At 61.8% G+C, this 14,250-nt stretch overlaps 2 protein-coding genes across 2 annotated transcripts in view; both read left to right on the top strand.

The window, feature by feature from the left end:
* The window catches only part of P4HTM (prolyl 4-hydroxylase, transmembrane), a gene marked incomplete at its 5' end in the record, with an annotated part of 13,674 nt that extends 5,795 nt beyond the window's left edge, over positions 1-7,879 (top strand). The window contains 7 exons of the mRNA XM_004704135.2: positions 2,473-2,663; positions 3,387-3,483; positions 4,783-4,945; positions 5,512-5,697; positions 6,366-6,456; positions 6,604-6,727; positions 7,455-7,879. Coding sequence (XP_004704192.2) covers positions 2,473-2,663; positions 3,387-3,483; positions 4,783-4,945; positions 5,512-5,697; positions 6,366-6,456; positions 6,604-6,727; positions 7,455-7,675 — 1,073 coding nt within the window. The remainder of the gene's footprint in view (positions 1-2,472; positions 2,664-3,386; positions 3,484-4,782; positions 4,946-5,511; positions 5,698-6,365; positions 6,457-6,603; positions 6,728-7,454) is intronic.
* A 105-nt stretch (positions 7,880-7,984) lies between these two features.
* On the top strand, positions 7,985-14,233 carry WDR6 (WD repeat domain 6). Its single transcript, XM_004703969.4, has 6 exons — positions 7,985-8,291; positions 10,454-12,965; positions 13,075-13,158; positions 13,245-13,358; positions 13,448-13,566; positions 13,656-14,233. The coding sequence occupies exons 1-6, from the start codon at positions 8,192-8,194 to the stop codon at positions 14,117-14,119; spliced, it is 3,393 nt and encodes a 1,130-aa protein (XP_004704026.1). The 5' UTR covers positions 7,985-8,191; the 3' UTR covers positions 14,120-14,233.
* The last annotated feature ends 17 nt before the right edge of the window (positions 14,234-14,250 follow it).

Raw genomic sequence — 14,250 nt, forward strand, 5'->3', positions numbered from 1 at the left:
CTGGTCACCTAGCAACCACCCTGCAGGCTTGTTTTCTGTATGATTGCACCTCCACCCACGCCACCCCCTCTGCCTGGTAGCCCAGGCCTCCTCCCGGAGCACCACAGTGCCAGTGCCAGGCACGAGCGGGTGGGGGCCTGCACCCTGGCTTTCACTTCCACTGGGGAAGAAGATGCACCCACCCGCTTTGTTTTTAAAGGCCCCGGGGCCCTGAAGTCTCTGCCCACGGCTGAGGGTGGCAGAGTGCAAGGGCCCCTGTGCCTGAAAGCACCCATTGTCCCTGGCTCAGTGGTGGGAGGCCCTGGGAAGAGGGAGCAGCTGTCCACAGGATAGGGTGGGTGAGGACGAGGCAGTGGCCGGTCCATCTCAGCGCTTGCTATTTTTGAGAAAAGACCACCAGATGGAGGGATTCCTCGGGCAAATAGAGCCCACACCTGACTTGACGGCAGAGCTGTGCCTGGCCCCCAGTGCCACCGAAACACTCAAGACCCTGGGTGTAGACCGAGGGTCGGGCCCCCACAGCTAGTTGTCCCTGCCTTTCTCTCCTGTCCCCATGGGTGCCCACTCTCCTTCCTACGGAGACCACGGAAAACTCTGACCGATCAGGCCACCCTCTTCCCACCCAGCCACTGACTGACATGCTGACCACAGTAAGAGTTGGTGAGGAGACAAAGTATTGGTGGGGCAGGGACCCCCCCTCCCCCGCACCCTCCACCTGCACCTGGGAGCGCCCGCCCTACCTTTCAAGGTACACAGGGGTGAAAAGAGCAGAGGAAGAGGCGGGCATCAGGGTGGCACTCCTGGGCGAGCAGGGGCAGCCAGCTGACCAGCGCCAAATAGCCTTGGTGGCTGTGTGATGGCCCAGCAAGTTGGGCAGCCACATCTGCCATGGCCTGAGGAGTGGGTAGGCATCTCGAGGGGCCCCAGGGAACCCCCGCCCCGCCGTCACCCCCATCATCACCGGCACTGCCACAGCCACAGCTTTTGCTTTATGGCCTGCCACGGGCCTGTGAGCCGGCAGAGGTGGGGTGCAGGGCGGCCCGGCTGGTGTCTGCCCACCTCAGAGCGCTTCCACCGACCTAGCTGGGTGGGTTCCAGCATGCTGGGCTGGTGGCATTCGATGAGCACAGCAGTGCAGGGGTGGGGCAGCATAGGGGATGGTGGGACCTGTGGATTAGAGGTACCTAATAAACCAAAACAGTATGGGCGCATGTTTCCTCTCCTGACTCCCGTTTACTTTAAACAGTAGCAAGGGCGCTGGGTCCTGCCCCTTGCCTTGCAGGCAGGGCTGCCTCCCAGCCTGGCTCACGCCCTTTGGGGATTTGCTGGGGGTGGGGTGGGGAGTCTGTGCCCTGTTCACAATGCCATCCCATCTGGGTCATCTGAACATAAATTCTGGAGTTCAGCACCTCAAGCCCTGAGGCTTGTGGGCTTGAGTTCTTCATTGATAAGTGCAGACTGATGGGGCTCATGGTCTAGACAATGGTTCTCAACCTGTGGGTCATGACCCCTTTTGGGGTCAAATGACCTTTTCACAGGGGTCACCTAATTCATAACAATTGCAAAAGGGCAGTTATGAAGTAGCAATGAAAATAATTTTATGATTGGGGGTCACCACAACATGAGGAACTGTGTGAAAGGGTGGAGGCATTAGGAAGGTTGAGAACCACTGTTCTAGAAGAAGCCTACGAATTTAGGAGTTGGTGGCTTAGGATGAGGCCTGGCCCTGAGTCTGTACCACCCAAGTGTGATCCACTGTGGTGACAGCTGAGAACTGTCCAGCTCTGATCAGGGCTCAGAGTGGCCATTGCCCTTCCTCTTGGTCAGTTTACACCGGGAACATGGTGGAAAGCATGTGTCAGGTCCCCTCTGTGGGCGCTCTGAGATGACAGCATTGCTGTGTCCTCTCTCACTCAGCCCCTGGGGGCCCCTGCCCCCCCTTGTCTAAGGAAGTCCTCTTCCCCAGCAGGAAATGAAGCAGGGCCTGGGGTCCTGCCCTGGCAGGACCTCGAATGCCAGCGGCAAGCGGCCTACTGGTATGAGGGCATCCTGCTGCAGGTCTGTCCTGTGTGGGAGCTCAGTGGACATTTGTGCCTAGAGGAAGTGGGGGAGCCCAGGGTGCCAGAGGCTTCTCAGGGAGCAGCATCTGTCGGACGTCTGAGGGACACCCTGGCCTCCCAGCCTGGGAAGTCAATAAGTCAGCCTTGGCCAGATGACCAACTGCCACTTGTGCAGAAGACTGGCGGGCAAGGCCCTTGGATTGGCCGGGTGCTCGCTTGCTTCTCCTTCAGCAAGGCTGAGGAGCAGCCCCTGCTTTCTGAGTGTACACCCAGAAGAAATGAGCGAGGGCCACACTCTGGCCGGCCTGCCAGGAGCCCTCTGGGAACTGTATTCACCCCCGTGACCCCAGTGCTGGCCTGCAGGGAGGGGAGGCCCCCACCAGGGGCCTTACCACCCTCCTTCTCTCGGCAGAAACCCCCGGCTTCCTGACCGATGAGGAATGCCGGCTCATCATCCACCTGGCACAGATGAAGGGCTTGCAGCGCAGTCAGATCCTGCCCACCGAGGAGTACGAGGAGGCGATGGGCACCATGCAGCTCAGCCAGCTGGACCTCTTCCGACTGCTGGACCAGAACCGTGATGGCCGCCTGCAGCTCCGAGAGGTTGGGATCCGGGGACCCAGAATAGGCAGAGGGAAAGTGGCCAGAATGACCTTCCTGATGGTGGCAGGGTCATTTGTCCAAGTCAACCCTGGCTCCAAGAGTCCGATCCATCCCAGCCAGGCTGGCTTGGGCATGTCCTGGTCTAGCATTTTCCCCTTCCATCCCTGGAGAGCCCCCTGCTGCCCTATGAACCCCTGAGGTCATCGGGCACATGACTGGTTGGGGTGGGGGAATGATACTGATGGCCGCAGTACTGGATTCGGTACTTTCGGTGGGTGAGATACGGGGCTGCCCTAGCTGGGGGTCTGCACACCTTCACGTAGGTGGGGTGGCAGCCTTGAAGTGGCCCTCAACGTGGGCTTCTGAGAGGGCTGGCAAACAGTACATCTCACTGAGCAGACCTTCCCGAAGGAACCAATGACATGCCCTGGCCAGGCCTCGCTGGGGTGCCTGCTTCTTCTTCACACCCAGGCTTGACTCCCCGCCAGGGTGTGTGTGAGTGGGACGGAGGTCTGTCCCTCACTCTGCCTCCAGCCAGTTGGGTGGGAAGTGCTTAGGACCTCTCAACTACCCTCTGACCTCCTCCCCAGAAGCCTCTGCACATATCTGCCCTCCCTCATTTCTCGGGACCCTCGGGCTCCATCTCTGGCCCTGTCCATGCCCTCTCACCTGGCCCCACAGCAAGAACCGAGCCAACCTTTGCACGGGCCCTCTCTTGGGCAGGTCCTGGCTCAGACTCGCCTGGGAAATGGCCGGTGGATGACCCCAGAGAGCATTCAGGAGATGTACTCTGCGATCAAGGCCGACCCTGACGGGGATGGTGAGTGCCCTCCCCACCACACACCTGTCCTAGCCAGTCTCCTGCCCACTCCCAGGTGTACCATCCCGAGTGCCCCGGGCAGCCGCTCTGCCCAGCCTGCTAGTGGCCAGAGCTGTGGCGTGAGCATCCAGCCTCGGCCCTTATCCCATGGGAAGAGGGCAGTCAGCTGGCTCCTCCCATTCCTCTGGGTTCACACCCAAGAGTGACCTTCCAGAGCTCTGGGACAGCAAGACCAGGCTGGGGTTCCACTGTTCCCTCAGCCTCCTCTCTCCAGCCTGGGGTGGCCCTGCATCTCCACGCGGCCTTCCTTGCCAACCTGAGCCCTGCTGAAACACCAAAGTGGCGGGTTGCTAACTACTCAGGTTGGGTGGGTGCCGTTAGCAGCGTCTCCCTTTGGGGCATGGCCCAAAAGGTTTCTGGGATGTGGTCAGCCTCATGCTCAAGTTCTGCCCACCGAGAAAGACCAGAGACAGCAGTAGACGAGGTCTCAGAATATTGGTCTTTTCGCCAGTAAACCCAGACTGAAGTTTTAAGCCTGTGGCTGGAGGGGTGTCCTGCTGCCCCTGCCCTGTAGGTGCAGAGCCGGCTGGCGGCAGGCTCACAGCCCTTGAATGTCTCCACGCCCTTAGAAAGTTCTGGTCTGTTTTAGCAAGTGGCTCCATGGGTCAGGCGGGTTAACCAGGAGCAGCCAAGGCACCAGCTACTGCTCTAGAGCCTGGAGAGAGTGGAGCCCTTGCTTTGTAGGCTGGGCAGGAACAAGGTTCTCATCTGGGACTGCAGCCCGGGCTTTCTTTACCAACTCGGACCAATGATCCAGCCAGCAGGCCGGCCTGGCCAGATGCGTTTGACTCGGGAGGTGACCCAAGGCCTTCAGGGCACCCTCCCCTTTCCCCCTAGGGAACTGACCACAGTTGCATCCTGTGGTATGGACGGTTATGGAAGCGGCCCAGTACTGGCTCCTCTCTCCTTGCATGCCATGCTAGAGGGTGGTCCCCACTCTCTGTGGAACCACGCTGGAGGGCTGGGGGCTCAGGCTTCCTCTGGAGACCTTGCTCTGGCTGGGGCGGGGCAGCACTTGTTCCCTGGGCCAAATCAGAGGGCTGCCTGAGCACACGGTGGCTTCTTTGGGTCTCCTTCCCGTCGGGCCTGACATGACGAAAAGCAGGTTTGTCTGCCCCAAGAGCCCAGGCGGGGTACAGGAGCACGTGGCCCTCCAGGGCATGAGGCCAGGGGCTGTGGAGTGGCAGGCAGGCCTCCCCTTCCCGCTTGGTGGGCAGTGATGGCCAGTGTTTTGCGCAGGAGTGTTGAGTCTGCAGGAGTTCTCCAGCATGGACCTTCGGGACTTCCACAAGTACATGAGGAGCCACAAGGTGGAGACCAGCGAGCTGGTACGGAATAGCCATCACACGTGGCTCTACCAGGGTGAGGGTGCCCACCACGTCATGCGTGCCATCCGACAGAGGTGAGTGCCTAAGCCACCCCCCTTCCCAAAGTCCTAGACTGGGGCTCCGAGGATGGAGTTGATGGAGCCTTGTTGGGATTCGGTTCTGCTTGTGGGGCCTGGAAGGGGACCTGCTGAAGGCTGCACAATGGATGGAGACCAATCAGCCGGGTAGGGTACAGTGAGGATTAGACTAGACAGAGACAGAGTGTGGGCTTTCAGCCACTTAGAAGAAATGGCCTTTCTGCGTTCACAGGGCCTCCTGCCTGGCTGAGCAGTGGCTGGGGCTTCAGATAAACGACTTCCTTCCTAGGGAGATGGGGTGGGGTCAGCAAACCTGGGTCTGAGAGTCTGACTCCCCCCTCCCCCCTCCCACTTAAGAGAATCTCACCTTTTCCACCAGTGGGCGCCCAACAGCCCGGGGGAGGGTTCAGCACACTTGAACCCTTCTCGCTCCAACAAGGCCAGTCTGGTGGCTCAGGTGGCTTCCAGGGAAGTGGGCAGGAGGGGCAGAGATGGGGGCAGGCCCAGGGTCCATCTTGGCCGGCTCCTTCAGGGTGCCCAGCCGACTGCCTGCTGCCCACCAGGGTGCTTCGTCTCACCCGCCTGTCTCCGGAGATCGTGGAGCTTAGCGAGCCTCTGCAGGTGGTGCGGTACGGCGAGGGAGGCCATTACCATGCCCACGTGGACAGCGGGCCCGTGTACCCGGAGACCATCTGCTCTCACACCAAGGTGGTGGCCAACGAGTCTGTGCCCTTTGAGACCTCCTGCCGGCAAGTACCTCCTCCAACTCCCAGACCAGGCACCCCTGAGACACAGGCACAGGCCTGCCCTGGGACCCTGGAGCCATTCTGCTCAGCAAAGTGCTTGCCATGCCCTTCAAGTTGTCTACAGGGGGTGGGGGTTGCCTACTGCCGGCCAGCTGGCCCACTCCCTTCAACAGAGACCAAGGTAGCCACAGACACTGAAACTTGCCCTGAGGTCTGAGGCTTCTGCCCTGGACCTCCGCTTCTTCCCACCCTCTCTCCCAGCTGCTAATCCTGCCTCCGTGGTGGGCAGCCTCGGCTGCTCCTGGTTCCCTCGCCCTCGCCCCTCACCGAGGTGCACGGGCAGGGCTGGCTGTTCCCTGCGGTGGCCATGGTTCAGGGCCCCCCTATGAGTTCCCTTGCTCACACCACCTGCCCAGCCTTCTGCACGCACTCGCTCCTGCTGCGGGTTGGAACCTTGTTCTAACTGAGCTCAGGCCACTGTGATCTTGCCCACAAAAACGAATGAGCACTCGGCAAAACAGCTTATGCAGGGAGGGAGGAACTTGGACTGCCCCCTCTTGGCTCCCCAAGGGGAGCCTATCCTGCCTACAGTAAGCCCCCCGCACCCCTGTGAGTGAGCGTTATCTGGCCAGAGGCCTGCTCAGCTGCGCCCCCTTCCCCCCACCTTACAGCTACATGACGGTGCTGTTTTATTTGAACAACGTCACCGGCGGGGGTGAGACCGTCTTCCCTGTAGCCGACAACAGGACCTACGATGAGATGGTAAGGGCTGGCCGGGCCACTGCCCACCCTGGTGGGCTGGCCTGGCCTTGGGCTCACCTAGTACATACCCCTTTGGGCTGTGGAGGAAGGCCCAAGATCGCCCCAGCACATCTGGCCCTGCAAACCTCCCCTGCTTGCTCCCTGCAGAGCCTGATTCAGGGTGGTGTTGACCTCCGGGACACCCGGAGGCACTGCGATAAGGGAAACCTGCGTGTGCAGCCGCAGCAGGGCACGGCAGTCTTTTGGTACAACTACCTGCCTGATGGGCAAGGTGAGCGCTTGTGGTCAGGCCAGGGTGCCCTGGAAACGACTCCCCCCCACCACCCCCTAAGGCTGTTTCTAACCTACCCACTGCCATCAAGTAGATTCCAACTTCCGGGCAGGGTTTCTGAAGCTGTACATCTTGACAGGAGCGAGAGCAAGCAGCCAGCGTGTCTCTCTTGAAGAGCCGCTCACACAGCTCAGACTCATTGCCATCCAGCCCTGGCTGATTCCTCATCACCCTAGAGCAGAGGCAGAAACTGTCCCCATGGCTTTCTGAGACTGTAACCTTTTATAGGCATAGAGAGCCCCGTCTTTCCCCCCAGGCTAATGGGTTTGAAACGCTAGCCTTCTGATTCGGAGTCGCTTAACCAGCAGTGGTTCCATGGCTGTTTCTGGCCACCCCAAGTAGTAGCCTAGCTGATTTCAGCAGGCTGCCACAGCACCTGTGCCGATTCCTGCTCTCTGGGGCTGTGGGCCCATAGCCCCTTGGCAGCCCAGGCTGGGAAGGGGTGTGAACAGGGCCTGGCTGTGAGAAAGTTGGTCTCAGAGGGCCAGGGGTCTGCACACAGTACTAGGTAGACGCTGAGGTCCCAAGGCGGCTTGTGGGGCACTGGTGTTTGCTACCTACTGGAGATGTGCACAGCTGGGCCTGACCCCAAAGAGACTACACTTGGGCCAGCCCAGCTTAGGGTCTCCCTGTGAGTTCCCTTGCTCACACCACCATCCTCTGACAGGCTGGGTGGGTGACGTGGATGAGTACTCGCTGCACGGAGGCTGCCTGGTCACACGAGGCACCAAGTGGATCGCCAACAACTGGATCAACGTTGACCCTAGCCGGGCGCGGCAGGCACTTTACCAGCAGGAAATGGCACGTCTGGCCCGTGAAGGTGGCGCTGACTCGCAGCCCGAGTGGGCCCTGGACCGAGCCTACGGCGATGCCCGCGTGGAGCTCTGAGGGGAGAGTCGCCGGGGCCCCTGGGGAGTCACCGCTTGAGGTCGGGCCCCGCTGTACCCCTGCCCTGCTGCAGACCAAAGGCATGGCTGCTGTCTTTCCCCAAGCCGGCCTCCAGCTGTGCTAGGCGAGCAACGCCTCCCGTTATTTATTGTGTACAGACCCATGCTGCTCCAATCATGTCCAATAAAAACCACTGGGCTTCGAGCCGCTCGCCCAGCGCAGGCCGAGGCAGTCCTGGCGGGGCCGCGCCGCGCCGTCCCGAAGAGCTCTGCCGGCGTCACGTGAGGGGCGGGCCGAGGCGCGCTTCTCCGCGGGCCCCGCCAATCACGAGCGGGATCGCGTGGGGCGGAGTGTCGTGATTGGACCTCGGCTGCGCCGGGGCGTCCCTAGGCCGTGCTACCTGTAAGCCAAAGTCGCAGTCGATCGGCAGCCCGGCGGGCGCGCGAGTAAGGGTCGTTCTCGCGAGAGCGCGGCTCTTTTCTTCGTGGTGCCTGCAGCGGCAGTTCGAGGCCCGACATGGACGCTCAGGAGGACTACATCTGGCCGCGGGCCACCTCGGAGCTCATTCTCCTCCCGGTCACGGGTCTGGAGTGCGTGGGGGACCGGCTGCTGGCGGGTGAGGTTGGGTTTGAGGACCCCGAATGGCAGCGTGGGGCGGGTCCTGGGGAACAAAGGGATGCCCTGGGGGAGGGGGCGGCCTGCGGGACAGACCCGAGCGGCGGAGGGAAGGGGTCCCAGAAGACGGCCGGAATGAGGACGAGGCTGGGAGACCAAGCTGGCGTGGCCCCTGCAGCCCTCCACGGACTGCATCCGAGACACGGGGCCGGAGATACGGTTGGGGGGGAGATGCATGGCATCTTCGAGAAGGTGGGGGGGCGGGGGTTGTCGTCTCTCCAACGGAGGTAGAGCGGGAGGTGGAGGGGGTCCGTGGAGATGTCCCCCTAGGGGGCGGGGCCTGGCATGAACAGGGGGTGGGGTCAAGAGCGGGCGGGGGTGTGGCCTCACCTTTTGATGGGGAGAATAAACTATCTTTGTGGAGAGAGCTGAGGTCTCGGAAATTGGGGGTGAGACTTTTCCAAGGAGGATCGTGCCTGGGAGAGGGGGTACCCTCTTGATATGGCGGGGATCTGAGGCAATCCGTGTCGGTGTGGAAGTTAGGCGGTTTAGTCCTAGGAGGCGCGACTGGGGATGCGGTGCTGCTTTGGTTGAGAGGGGTCTTGAGTGAGCTGCTACAGTCTCGGGTGGGTGTGGAGGGGACAGGGAGTGATGCCCAGTTTTTATCTTGATTGGACACTCTGGGAACCTACCAGGAGTTAAGCTCTCAGATCTCTTTAACTGTTAGAACAGCTTAGTAGAAACCACCCAGAGAGTGGCAGTAAACTAGGAGAAGGGGAGGGGTGAGATTCTGGCAGAGGTCAAGCCAGGCAAAGGACAGGAAGGCTGGGAGACTTGCCTTGTTTTAAAAGGTTGGAGGGAATTCCTGTGAGTCGGAGCCAGAGGGGCTCGCGAGATGAGCAGAGGTCAGAGTGGAGGAGGCTTTGGTCCTCGGGTTTTGGGCAGGCAGAGGATGAAGAGTTTCAAGTCAGGGAATGACTTGGTGGGATTCACCTGTTCCTGTGCCTTCCAAAGTGACACCGATAGAGCTACCGTTTTTAATTCCATCCGCCTGCACCTGTCATCTCAGTCTCTAGCCCTGTTCTCTCCTGAGAAGCTGAAATACTCCCTCTACTCTAGTGGCTCAGCTCAACAGGAAGCCATCAGCCACTGGTGTCCAAGCCCAAGAAGCTACCTGACAGCACCCCCCACCCCACCCCCGCCCCCAACCAGTTAGGTACCAAGTCAGCTGGATTTCGACTTCACACATGTCTGTTTCTCTGCCTTTAGTGACATAATTTGAGGGAACCTCCCGTCTCCCTTCCTTCCTTCCTTAGTGACATTCTCATTGGCCCATCCTTCATTTCCTGTTCCAGCCTCTCTTACCCAAAGTTCTTTCCTACCTGGAGGCCTCACGCCCATGGTTCCATGTTCCCCAGAAAGCATCTTCAGAAAGCATTCCTCCTTGAGCTTACTCACCACTCACCTTTGACTCCTCGGCCACCTCCAGGTGGCCTCCCCTGGCACTGGGACAGTTGGGTTCATTAGACCAACGCTGCTCTTTCCCCCTGGGGCTACTGTGTTTTGGAGCCAAAGACTCTTTGTAAGGAGCTGGTCTGCCCTTGGTCTCTCCCCAGTAGTTGCGGGCAGCGTCTCCAGCCCCACCATTATACATACCCTTCCCATCCCACACACACAATCAAAGGCGATCTCCGCTGCCTCCAGACATTGTCATCTAGCTCCTGGGGACAAGGCCACCTTCTGGTTTAGACCTCCCCGTTTTGTTTTATCTTTTTACAGTAACTTGTAGGGTCCTTCCCTGGGGTTCGCGCAAACTGTAGTGGTGTGGGGATGTAGCTGTAGGGCTGCATTTGCTTTAGCTGAACTGCCTTTCCTTAGAGAGGGGGAGGAAGGGGGTGGTGGTAGAGAGGTCAGAGGGTTCCGGTCTGAAGCTTGGGAGTGAGAAGTTTAAGGAGGAGGCTGGGTGTAAGGAATTGGCCATGGAATTCAACTGGAATGACTTAGGAAGCCCGAACTGAGAATCCTGCTAGAACCGGGGCCTAGGGTTTCTGGAGACGCCGGCTGGTGGGACCATGTGACGTAACGTGATGACAGGGACCAGGCAGACAGGCCATGGGCATGAGGTGGTGGGAGGTCCTGACGCGGCGCTTTGCCTCTGTCTAGGTGAGGGGCCTGATGTCCTGGTGTACAGCTTGGACTTTGGTGGCCACCTGCGGATGATGAAGCGAGTGCAGAACCTGCTTGGCCACTATCTTATCCACGGGTTCCGGGTGCGAGGGGATCCCGCCGTGGGGGATGTGGACTCTCAGGCCATGTTGGCCGTGTTTGGAAGCAAGGGCCTCCGAGTTGTGAAAGTTAGCTGGGGTCAGGGCCGCTTCCGGGAGGTCTGGCGCTCGGACCTGTGGAGCATGTCCGACTGGATCTGGGATGTCCGCTGGCTGGAGGAGAAGGTGGCCGTGGCTCTGGGCCACAACTCCGTGGCGCTCTACAACCCCATGCTAGGCCGCCTCCTGCAGGAGGTGCACTGCACCGACAGGTGCACCCTCTCCTCGGCCTGCCTGATTGGGAACACCTGGAAGGAGCTGACCGTGGTGGCCGGTGCCATTTCCAATGAGCTCCTGGTCTGGTACCCAGCCTCCGCTGCCGACCTCGAACCTGTGACGCCTGACCGGCGGGTCAGTGGGCACATGGGCGTCATCTTCAGCATGTCATACCTAGATAGCAAGGGCCTGCTGGCCACGGCCTCCGAAGACCGAAGTGTCCGCCTCTGGAAGGTGGGCGACCTGCGGGTGCCCGGAGGGAGGGTGCAGAACATCGGCCACTGTTTTGGGCACAGCGCCCGAGTGTGGCAGGTCAAACTGCTGGAGAATTACCTTATCAGCGCCGGAGAGGACTGCGTGTGCCTGGTGTGGAGCCACGAAGGTGAGATCCTCCAGGCCTTCCGGGGCCACCAGGGCCGGGGGATCCGTGCCGTCGCTGCTCACGAGCAGCAGGCCTGGGTCATCACGGGGGGCGACGACTCTGGCATCCGGCTGTGGCACCTGGTTGGGCGGGGGTACCCGGGCGCGGGTGTCTCGGCTCTCTGTTTCAAGTCCCAGAGCAGGGCCGGCACCCTCAAGGCCGTGACGCTGGCTGGCTCGTGGCGAGTGTTGGCTGTGACTGACACAGGGGCCCTGTACCTGTATGACCTCGAGGTCAAGTGCTGGGAGCACCTGCTGGAGGACAAGCGCTTCCGATCCTACTGCCTGCTGGAGGCTGCCCCGGGCCCCGAGGGCTTTGGGCTGTGTGCCATGGCCAACGGGGAGGGCCTCATCAAGGTGGTGCCCATCAACACACCGGCCGCCGCCGTGGACCTGACCCCGTTCCAGGGCAAGGTGCACAGTCTGAGCTGGGCCCTCCGTGGCTATGAGGAGCTCCTCCTGCTGGCCTCGGGCCCTGCCGGGGTGCTGGCCTGTCTGGAGGTCTCCGCCGCACCCTCTGGCAAGGCCATATTTGTCAAAGAACGTTGCCGCTACCTGCTGCCTCCCAGCAAGCAGAGGTGGCACACCTGCAGTGCCTTCCTGCCCCCTGGCAACTACCTGGTGTGTGGGGATCGCCGCGGCTCCGTGCTGCTCTTCCCTTCTCGCCCAGAACTCTACCCAACTCATGGGGTGGGGATCGGGGTCGGGCTCGAGGTCGGAGGCAAGGCCGTGGCGGCTGCTGTGGCGGCGGTGCTTAGTGTGGGTGGCGGCGGCGAGGGGGATGGGAGCACCCCTACCGAGTGGGGGCCCGTGTCCACACTCCCAGCACTGCATGGGAAGCAGGGTGTGACTTCGGTCACCTGCCACAGTGGCTACGTGTACACTACTGGGCGGGATGGCGCCTACTACCAGCTCCGGGTGCAAAGTGGCCAGCTGCAGCCCGTGCTCCGGCAGAAGTCCTGCCGGGGCATGAACTGGTTGGCTGGGCTCCGCATGGTGGCCGACGGGAGCATGGTCATCCTGGGATTCCATGCCAACGAGTTTGTGGTGTGGAGCCCAAGGTCGCATGAGAAGCTGCATGTGGTCCACTGTGGTGGGGGGCACCGCTCCTGGGCCTTCTCCGACACCGAAGCTGCGGTGGCCTTCGCCTACCTCAAGGATGGGGACGTCATGCTGTACCGTGCCCTGGGGGGCTGCACTCGGCCCCACGTGATTCTCCGAGAGGGTCTGCATGGCCGGGAGATCACCTGTGTCAAACGGGTGGGCACCATCACCCTGGGGCCCGAGTTTGACGTGGCCAGCCTCTTGCCACTGGACCCCCTGGAGCCTGGCAGCCAGGGCCCGGGCCTGATCGACATCGTCATCACGGGCAGCGAGGACACCACTGTCTGTGTCCTGGCGCTGCCCACAGCCACCGGCGCCGCCCATGCACTCACAGCCATCGGCAACCACAGCTCCTCTGTGCGCACGGTGGCCGTGTGGGGTGCCAGCACCCCTGGTGGCCCTCAGGATCCTCGGCCCGGCCTGACTGCCCACGTGGTGTCCGCGGGGGGCCGGGCCGAGATGCAGTGCTTCAGCCTCATGGTCACGCCCGACCCTGGCACCCCAAGCCACCTGGCCTGCCATATCACACACCTCTCGTCCCATCGGCTGGACGAGGCTTGGGACCGGCAGCGCAACCGGCACCGCATGGTCAAGGGGGACCCAGAGACCAGGTGGCGTGAGGGGCCGAGGCCCGGGGTCAGGCTGGGCCACCCCCACCCCCACCCCCCACCCCCGTCTGCAGGCCCCGCGTGACGGTTGTGTTGCTGCTTGCTGCTGCAGGTACATGTCCCTGGCGGTGTGTGAACCTGACCGGCCTGGCCTTGACCCCCTTGTGGCTGCAGCCTGTAGTGATGGGGCAGTGAGGTGAGAGTCTGGGGCCCAGGGTGCTCGGGGGCAAAGGTTGTGTGGTGGTCCAGAGTGCGCCCTGAGTGTCCTCCCCGTGCCCCCAGGCTCTTTGTCTTGCAAGACTCGGGGCGGCGGCTGCAGCTTCTCGCAGAGACCTTCCACCACAAGCGTTGTGTGCTGAAGGTTCATGCCTTTACACACAAGAGCCCTGGCCAGCGGTGAGCGGGGCTGGGCGAGGGCTGGGTGGGGAGTGCCTGTTTCCCTTCGCTCCTCCCACTGACCTGGCTGCCCTTTCCCGGCCCCCCAGGAGACTGCTGCTCAGCAGCGCAGCCACTGACGGCAGCTTGGCCTTCTGGGACCTGACGGCCGTGCTGGACCATGGCGCCACGGCCCTGCAGCCACCAGCAGAGCCTGGGTTTCCCCATCGTGAGTACCTCACATGTCACCGGCCCTTGGCCGTCCCCCTTCCCTGTGGTGTGGCAGGTGGAGTCCTGATGAGCATCCTCTTCCTGCAGAGCTGGGGACCCCCTGCCTCACCCTGCAGGCCCACAGCTGCGGAATCAACAGCCTGCACACCTTGCCGATAGGGGAGGGCCACCACCTTGTGGCCAGTGGCAGCGAGGACGGGTCACTGCATGTGTTCCAGCTTGCTGTGGAGCTGCCTGAGTTGGAGGAGGCTGCAGGGGAGGCAGAGCGGGAGCCCCAGCTGCGCGTGCTGGAGGAGCACACGGTGCCCTGTGCGCATGCGGCGCACGTGACCGGCCTCCGGATCCTGAGCCCAAACCTCATGGTGTCGGCCTCCATAGACCAGCGGCTCACCTTCTGGCGCCTGGGGCGCGGGGAGCCCACCTTCATGAACAGTGCCGTGTACCACGTGCCGGACGTGGCCGACATGGACTGCTGGTCCGTGAGCCCCGAGTTTGGCCACCGCTGTGCTCTTGGGGGTCAGGGGCTTGAAGTTTATAACTGGTACGACTGAGGGGTCCTGCGGCGGCTGGTGTGCAGGGCACAAGGGCAAGTTCCTGATCTCCCAGCTGGAGCTGGGGTGAGGAGAGCACTGCCTGGGTGGACCAAGAATGTGCTCCACCCCCACCCCCACCCCCAAAGCAG

The sequence above is a fragment of the Echinops telfairi genome, unplaced genomic scaffold (genome assembly GCF_000313985.2).
Source record: "Echinops telfairi isolate 266 unplaced genomic scaffold, ASM31398v2 ScPeMD7_7420;HRSCAF=8458, whole genome shotgun sequence".
NCBI lineage: Eukaryota > Metazoa > Chordata > Mammalia > Afrosoricida > Tenrecidae > Echinops > Echinops telfairi.